At 51.2% G+C, this 9,081-nt stretch overlaps 1 protein-coding gene across 1 annotated transcript; it reads right to left on the bottom strand.

Moving 5' to 3' along the window:
• Positions 1-4,784: 4,784 nt before the first annotated feature.
• On the bottom strand, positions 4,785-5,822 carry LOC137757045 (melanoma-associated antigen B1-like). Its single transcript, XM_068533633.1, has one exon. The coding sequence runs from the start codon at positions 5,820-5,822 to the stop codon at positions 4,785-4,787; it is 1,038 nt and encodes a 345-aa protein (XP_068389734.1).
• Between the last annotated feature and the right edge of the window lie 3,259 nt (positions 5,823-9,081).

Below are 9,081 nucleotides of genomic sequence, written 5' to 3'. Positions count from 1 at the left end.
AGAGGCACAAAGAGGTTACGGAATTTACCCAAGATTACACAACTAGTAAATGGTAGCGCCGGGCTTGGAAGACCAGGTGTCTGCTTCCAGAATCTCATGCTCTTTACGTACTACATATTGCCTTTCTAGATGGTGTGAGATAAACATGCTCCAGAACTATGTTGAAGCTCAGGAACTATCAGGAATTCATCCTCTGATATAAAATTTCTCTGTATCAATCCACCATCTTGAGAGAGAATAGTCTATAGGTAATCTTTTTCTTTTCATTTTGTAGGAGAAACAGTCATGCGTCATTTCACTCTTCTTTTGTCAATTATTTGCTTATTTTTCCCATTTTAAAAGCTTCCCTAACGTCTGTAATTAGAATTTCCCATGCCTTTTGAAGTTTATTTTTCTTAACCTTAAAAATATTTTTAGGAATAGTATGTGCTCCCTGTGGAAGACAAAGAACATAAAAAATTAAAATATGAACTGCTAGCCCTTCATGTACTTACTAGTCAACTCCCACTGCCTAATGAAGAGCCACAAAACTTAGCATCCTAACACAACAACTGTTTGTTCTCACAGATCTACAGGTTGGCTGAGGGGGGGCTCTACTTCACGCTGTAGCTTAGGACCAGAGGGCTGGCCGGGACTTTTTCTAATGGTGATGACAGTTTTAAAAAGTGAGGTGGGTCTTATAAGTGCTGTCACAGAAAGATCTTGCATTCACTTCCATTAAGTTACAAGAGCAAGTCACAGAACAATAACATGTACACTGTTGCCCCTGTGTGTTAAAAACTCAACGTATTTTTGTAGCGCATCTATGTACAAAGAAGCCTCAAATCAGCTTTAGGATGACACACACCAGACGGTTAGTTAATTGTGGTTACTTTTGAAAAGGGGGCTGAACTTTGGAGCAATGTTGTAAGGGGGGAGATTGTGATTTATGTGTGTAAGAAGTTTTTATAAGAAGAATATCTATGCTGTGATTAGCTCTGGCATTAAAATATTTAAATGAGCCTAACAGTAGAAATAGTAGTTGGGTATCACTCGGATGAAGTAACTGCTAACTGAGGCAACAGAGAAAACCTGATCTCTGAATGACTTAACACAACAAAAGTTTGTTTCTTGTGCACATAAAACCTGAGGAAGGTTGGCAGAGGCTCACTGCTAACAGATGACTCCGAGATCCAGGCTGTTTACATCACGTGGCTCGACACGGGCTCTCTCTGTCTGCTGCTGAATGGAAGAGAAAGCACAGAGGTGCCATACTGACTCCCTCGTGCCTTCCTTGGTCTGGAGGTGACCCTTCCTAATTACAAGTGGACTGGGAATATAGTCTCCCCAGGAACCCAAGGAGAGCAAGACAGCATGTGGATGAGGTCTGCAGTCTCCCATAAACTGGTATATAGTATGTGCTCAATAAAGAGCAACTATTGCAATTGGTTATGACAACAACCCTCTTAGTTTCTTGGAGGAGTTTCTGAGACGGCCAAATTTACCTTGAAATTCACCAATGTTTTTCTTGTGCATACTATGTAAGAGATGTTTTCAAATACAGGATTACATCTAATTTCCAAAAGTACCCTGTAAATCTCAGCAGGGAGGGCTTTCAACAGTACCTTTCTGCATTGCCAATTGCAGTAACCTGTGTCATCTCAGTAGGCCGGGAATTTTCTCCTAACTTTTGGTTGCATGGTCAAAATCACAGCCACCCACCACCTGGCTGAACACACCTGAACACACGAACAGGTGCCATTAAGCATATTGAAAAAACAGCATCTTCCCTGGGACAGATACAGACTAGAATTACTGGGAGGATGGCGAATTACTTTTCCTTTTTATTCAAAGCTAGCACGTCTGCCAAAGAACCATCTTCCACCTCCAGGAAGGACTCCAAGACGGGTTTTTAGGAAATTCAGCCTCAGTACACGTCTGTTGACACAGTGATTTCCTTGGTCCCTCCTCCTTTACCACTTAGGAACAAGGCTGTGGTTTCTGACCACTTAATTAAGTTCACGCATCAGTGTCTGGATTCAATGGCCAGACTCAAAGAAGACGTTGCCTTAAAATCCTACTGCAAATATCACGTTGCTTCAAAAAAGGCCTCCCTAGACTTGGGGTTATAAGCCAAGGCCCTGTAGCGTCCATACGCAATCAGAGTCTAGTCACCAGCAGGTTTGAAAACACTGAGAATGTGGTGGAGGCACCCAGTGGGGATGAGGAGGTGTCTCAACGTCACTGTCTGAAGTGAACAGTTACATGGAAAGGGCAGCTGCTGTCACAGGGGTCCACGGTGAGGAACGGGATCTGCAGGGAGTCGGGATGCTCCGAGTCAGGGGAGGGCAGGGGATGTGGGGCTGTCTGCTCCTCTGGGAGCTGAGTGCAGCCTCCAGAGGAAGACGCAGAGAAGAGCTGGCCAGCAGGTCAGCTTCCAGTCTGGACACGAGGGCACACTGACTGGGGAAGACCCAGGGCAAGGGCGCCGTAACGCGGGAAAGTGCTGGGACTGGACACACGTGCCGGGACCGGGGCAGTCAGCTCTCAGGGAACCCTGGGGCGAGGGGCAGGAGGATCCTAGGTAAACGAAGCCCACAGACAATCCCCAAGTTGTGTCTGATTCTCATTTTCACCTTCCTTCTTTAGTCCTGCTTTTAGTATTTTGGCTACAAGCTCCTCTTTCTTATTGCCTGAGAGACATCATGGAGCAGTGAGAAGAGACATGAATTAAGAGACAGAAGGGCTGCCTCAGGCTGGGAGGAGTGGAACAGTATGGGCTCTGGAGGAATTCAGACCAGGCTGTACTCCCGGTTCTGTCACTTTACCAGTCTGGAGAATACTGCAAGTTCTTTGTCTGCCAAGTGGGTTTGATCAGCCTCATCTTATAGAACTGTCGGAACACGTGTGATATATGTAAAGCACCTGGCACAGTGGCTGGCAATGTTTGGGTCCTCCATGCATGGCACTTATTATGATGCTTATTTTCATACCAGAAGAAACTACCCTCATTCTCTAGGAATCTTTCATTTTATCCAGGAGATGTCAGAGACTATGCGGTCCTCTAGGACAAAGAAAGCTGAATTAACCAAAGTGCTCCTTAGCAAGTAACCCCGAGTAAATGTTCCCTATCAGAGAATATGTTGTTCCATTTGTGGAGGCAGGGATTTCACCAGCATGCGAATCAAACCTTACAGAACTTGTGTCAAGGACCAATAATTCCCCTGCCGCCCAAAAACCCCCCGATTTTCACGTATTTCATCACCACCAAAATCTTTCCCCATTTAGGAGTTCTGCCAGATTACGCTCAAGACAAACAAATATCGTATATTAACGCATGTATGTGGAATCTAGATAAATGGTACAGTTGAACCTATTTGCAGGGCAGGAACAGAGACGCAGACAGAGAGGACGGACGTGTGGACACGGGGGAGAAGGGGAGGGTGGGATGAATTGGGAGATTAGGGTTGACCTATATACACTACCATGTGTCAAATAGCTAGCTAGTGGGAACCTGCTGCACAGCACAGGGAGCTCAGCTTGGTGCTCTGTGACCACCTAGGTGGGTGGGGGGAAGTCCAGCAGGGAGGGGACATGTGTATACGTACAGCTGATTCACTTCGTTGCACAGCAGAAACTAACACAACATCGTAAAGCCATTATCCTCCAATTAAAAAACCCCGATAACTAATTAACGGAGCGGGCTGGGGCTCCTCCAGCTCAGGGCACAGAGTGCCAGCACAGGGGCTTCTCAGCATCCCACCACAAAGGCGACAATATGCATAAAACACCTGGTTTGTTGGTGCACTGTGTCCACCTGCACCGGGGCAAAAGCACTGGACCCCTTCTATTCTTTCTCCAGGCGGAGATTCTCTCTGGTTTACTCACAATCCCAAGGTAACTGTTCAGGGCAGTTTCTCATTTCAGGCTTAGCCTCTCAACTCTGAGGCCCACCATCTGAGGGTCTGGCCCCTGCTCACCATTATCACAGCCTCATCTAGCCCACCATGCAGCCAACTCAAAATTACCTCCCAAGGAGGGATTTGCCAAATACCAAGCCTCAAAGTGTTCTGGCTAAGACAAGTTATACTTCACTGCTCTCATCTGGACTCTCTCCCCACCACCCTCACTGGGTTTTTTCATCACACCACCTTCCTTATATAATAGCTGCTCTTCTACTCTGAACATCTACAGGCAGGCGCAGGGTCTTTTTTATCTTAGCACCATCACTACCAGCACAGAACCTTCCAAAGAGCAGACGCTCAATTAAAGATGGGAGTAAATGAGGCACTGAGTGAGGAATGTAATTTATTACTATTTAATTTCGTCGGCATTCTTGAATAAGCTAAGGACATCTAGGCGTATGCCTTTGAATTTTACAAAGAGAAAGACAAAGGTGAATAAGACAAACCAAAACTTGACTAAACTTTACTTTGTTTTCATCCATTTTAAAGCCACAGCATTCTTTCACATTTCCAACAAAATTCCTATTCCAAAGCCACATTATCTCATTCCAGAACCCCAAAAAGATGCAAGGATCTTTCACATCGTACTACACAGTACCAAAACTCTTACTCTTAAACCCGATAAACAACAACAAATCTGTGATCCATGTCATCTGTAAACTTGGATTCTGAATCTAAATAAACATTCTAGTGAAAGAAACAACATTTGAAAGATACTAGTGTAAAACAGGGACACAAAGAAGAGATATATTATGATCTTTCCCGCCCCAGCGTAGCCTCTCACTACTTAAAGGGTTGGCAGCGTTGGTCAAACACAAAGTGAAGAAGCTGCCTCAGACCTCACTGAGGGTGGGAGGAACTGCTAGACATGACCTTGGAACGCGCACTGGCCTTGACACGAGTAGGAGCCCTGGCTGCAGCTCTGGCTCGGCCTCTCTCTTCCTCATCTCTCAAAGCCTCTTCATAATGGAGCGGAAAGGCACTGGGGACGGTACCATTGACCTTGGCCACAAACTCCAGGACTTTCATCTTGCTGGTTTCCGCGCAGGCTCTCCGGCCCCACAGGAACTCATAGCGTGGGGGATCGCTGTTGCGCACCTGACGATACACCAGGTACTTTTCCCGCACCAAATCTTCCGTGATGAGCTTCCTGGGGTCCCCAAAGATTAAGTGCCGCCTTCCATCATAAATACCCAAAACATTCAGGAATTCCCAGATCTCCTCCTCAGAGGCGCGGTTGCCATTAAAGAAGATCACACCCAGGAGAGGCATCAGGAGCCCATTCTTCGGAAACCGCCCGCCACTGCTGCGACTCCCCTGATCGGTGAGATCTAGCCTGCTGACAAGGGTATAGGAATCACCACTCGGCTTGACTTCCTTCAAGTCAAGACCAAAGGCCAGCTCCAGGCATTCAGCAGCTCTCCTGAGGATTTCAGGGAACTTCCCCTTGTACCTTTTGTTCACAAGCTTCAGCATGTCTGCCTTTATAATGGGCTCTTTCATTTGATACCTCTCCAGCAGGAATTCCACCAACATTCCCACCTTCTTCGTTAGAGGATCTCTGCGAGAGCTCTCATCGGAGGCTGAGGCCCGGGAGGACTTTTTCCTGGCCTTAACCTGGCCCTTGGCACGTACATCAGAGCCTGGGCATGAAACCCCTGCAGCACGAGAGCTAGTGGCTGGGGCTCCCTGAGGCTCCTGGCGAGTGCCAGCACCAGGGGAGCTCGGGGGAGTACCCTGAGCAACAGAAGCGGGGGAGGCGGGCGACTCTTCTATCTCTGCTGCAGGGGCCTGGGCACCCCCGAGATTCTGGGTCTCCCTCCGGGCCTGGCGGCGCTTCTCACGGGCACGGAGCTTACTCTTCTGCCCCCGAGGCATGACTATGGGCAGGGACAGCAAGCGGGGGAGTGGGCAGGAGAGCAGGTGATGCTGGAACCTGGAGGAGGGAAGGTGAGAGGGCGTGAGCACCCTCAGCAGGGAGGCACCAGCCTGGCCTGAAGAAGGCCGCTCTGCACGTTCCCTTGAGGGCACTGCTCTAGGAGCCACTAGGCTCTTGTTCTTGGTCAGCCTGTCCCCTGAGAACCCAGTGTAAGACGTGAGAGTGAGTGCGCCTCAGGCTACAGCCTGCCAGCCCTGCCTGTGGCTGACCGCGGTGACCACAGATCCTGGGAGGGTAGGCCCTCTCTGGGTTCCAAGGGTCCCTTTCGTTCACAAACAGGATTGTCACATCGACTCTTGGTAGGGCCGGGACCTCTTTCCTGTGCTGCTCTAAAGGTGCCACCTCAAAGCTCCCTGGGACCCACGAGAAGGAACTGAGTCATGGACACTGTCGGGGTGGACAGCGCTGACGGTTCTGTGGGGCCTGCTCTGTCCTGAACTCGCTGGTCCTCAACCATCCAGCGTCCTCATCTTGTCGATACCGAGGGTCTGGGGTGGGACCCCCCCCTCCCCCTCCCCCTCCCCCTCCCCCCTCCCCCCCCCCCCCCGCTTCTGCCCCTGGTGTGGCACCTTCAGACGAAGGATCTCATCTCCCTGAGAAATGATACAGAGAGATGAGGCGCCTCCGCCTGACAACCACGCTCTGGGCCTTCAAGGGCTGAGCAGAGGACCGGGCAAGACTCTTTCCTATTCCTTTGATTCGGTGGAAGGGGGGGTGCGCTACCTTCAGTCGTCACTCACAGCCCCCACTGTGTCTCCTGGGAGGATCTGGGGGCTCCTTTCTCTCTTGACTTGAGGACATTTCCTCACAGTAAGGCCCACAGCTCCCTGAGCCCGAACGGTGGAAGTGAGGATGGCCTTACCCGGCCACAGTGCCCCTAGTCTCCGGAGGCTGAAAGCTGCAGCAGGCAGGCTGAGGCCCTATAACGTGTGGTCCTCGCTCACGGTCCCCATTTTTCGCTCAGGGGAGGGTCTCAGGTTCCTCCCTCTGCTGACCCATCAGACCAAGACGCTTACTTCCCTGGGAGTTCTGAGTGGGGAACTGATGGGCACTTCTGCCTGACATGCGTGCCCGGGGGCGCCTAGGAACGACAATGGAGAGGGACTCTGCGGGGCCCCCGCTGGCATGGGGTGCAGGTCCCCACGGTCCTCAGCATCTTCTCCGTGAGTCCTGGCAAATCCTGGAAATCCTCCCTCCGCTGACCTGAGTTCGCTTGCGTTACATTAAGATTCTCACCCTCCTGAGATCCCCAAGATGAAAGAAAGGGTGAGCCACTTCCAGTCACCCCCGTCCATGACCTCCCTGGCTTGCTAGCAGGGGCTGGACTCCGCGGGACCCCACTGTTCCCGCATCGTTGGCCTCTTTAGCCCTCACTCAGACGGGATCTAGGCTCCTCCCTCAGCCCACCTGAGTCTCCTGGCCTCAGATCAAGGCCCACGTCTGCCTGAGTCCCTGGGGCTGGAAGTGAGGGGTGACACATCAGGCTACCTCTACCTGGGGCTTCCCAGGGCTGAGGGGGGTGGCAGTTTGTGGGCCCCCCACTGCTTTGGGTGGGTGTTCATCTACGTCATCCCTCACTGCCCTCACCCTGACTCATAGCAGGACTTGGACATCCTGCGTGTCTTGACTTGAAGTCTATCCCCTCATACTAAGGCCCCCAACTCCCCGAGACCCACTAGAAAGAAAATTTTCTTGTCTCCCTAGCTACAACTGTGTGTGGACTTCCAATGCTGACAGAGTCAGGAAGAGATTCTGTTGCCCTCACTACTGTGGTGTTAGCTGGTCCCCTCAATTCTCAGGGTCCTCTCCTTGGTTCCTGGCATTACCTGGAAAGCCTCCGGCTGCTGACCTGAGCCCATACTCCCATCAACGAGGTTCCTCACCTCCCTGCCACGGGCCGGGGACAAGTGGGTGATGTTCATCAGCTCACCATGCCTCAGTCTCCCTCCCAGGTCTGAGAGTAGGGATGAGAGTCTACGTGGTTCACTTCTTTCTGGGTGGGGTTCCCTCATCTTCACTCGGTGTTACCACCTTGACTCTTGTTAGGAACCAGGCTTCTTCCCTATGTTGAATGAGGCCTCTCTCGTTAGACCCAAACCCTGATGTCCCTGAGACCACCCTTGGAGGAACTGACAGGGCAATTCAGCCTGAGAGCTCTAAACCTGGCTTCCCGGGGCGAAGGCAGAGGCGGCACTTTGTGTGGTCTCCTCTGTTCTGGGGGGGTTGGTTGTCTCATTCCTCACATAGAATTTGTGCCTTGACATCTACCGTGGCCTGGGACTCCTCTTTTTCTGCTGAACCGGGCAGCCAGCCCTTAAACCAAGGCCCTCATCTCCCTCAGACCCCACCGGCAGAAGTTAGGGGGCACCTGAGCCTGCCAGCTCCGCCCGGGGCCTCCCGGGGCCAAGGGCAGAGGCGGCATTAGATGCAGCTCTCTCCACTGTGTGTATGGAGGAGTCTCCACTTCCGCACTCAGGATCTTCGCCTTGACCCTGCACCCTGCCTGAGACTTTGCCCTCTGCTGACGTGAGCCCATGACCGTCAGAAAAGGTCCTCATCTTCCTGGGACCTGAGCTTACAGTCGGAGTGAGCCTCGTTCTGCCAAAGCTGATCTGGGGCTCGGCTATGCCTGGTAACAGCAAGGGTGGGACTCTCCGACCCCGCTGTTCTGGAGTTGGTGGCTCCCTCAGTCCTCATTCAGGACCTGGGCGCCCAGTCCGGCTAGGGTTTGGGCTTCCTCCCTCCACTGACCCGGATCTGCATGCCTCAGACCGAAGCTCTCACCAGAGGAGTCGGGGCCTCCACATCCCGGCTACCTTAATCTGGGGACTCCCAGATCTGAGAGCAGGGCTGCTGATTTGTGCAGTTCCCTGCTTTGAGGAGAGGTCTGCTTCCTAGCACTCGTGGTCCTACCTCTGCTTCTTTTAGGGCCAAGTCTCCTCCCTAAGCTTAACGGGGTTGCCTCATCTGGCCATCCATCCATCCATCTACCTGTTTACATTTCACACCCGTTACGCATTTATCTTGTAACTGGTGGTTTGTACCTCTTAGCTGCCCTCACCTAATTTCTCTCCTCCCCCCAACCACCTGTTTGTTCTCTGTCTCTATAACTGTTTCCGTTCTGTTGTTCGTTCATTTGTTTTCTTTTTCAGCTTCCGCATATAAGTGAAATCACACAGCATTTGTTTTTCTCTGTCT

The sequence above is a fragment of the Eschrichtius robustus genome, chromosome X (genome assembly GCF_028021215.1).
Source record: "Eschrichtius robustus isolate mEscRob2 chromosome X, mEscRob2.pri, whole genome shotgun sequence".
NCBI classification, from domain to species: domain Eukaryota; kingdom Metazoa; phylum Chordata; class Mammalia; order Artiodactyla; family Eschrichtiidae; genus Eschrichtius; species Eschrichtius robustus.
The sequence above is the reverse complement of the archived record's forward strand: the minus strand, read 5'-3'. Positions and strand labels throughout refer to the sequence as shown.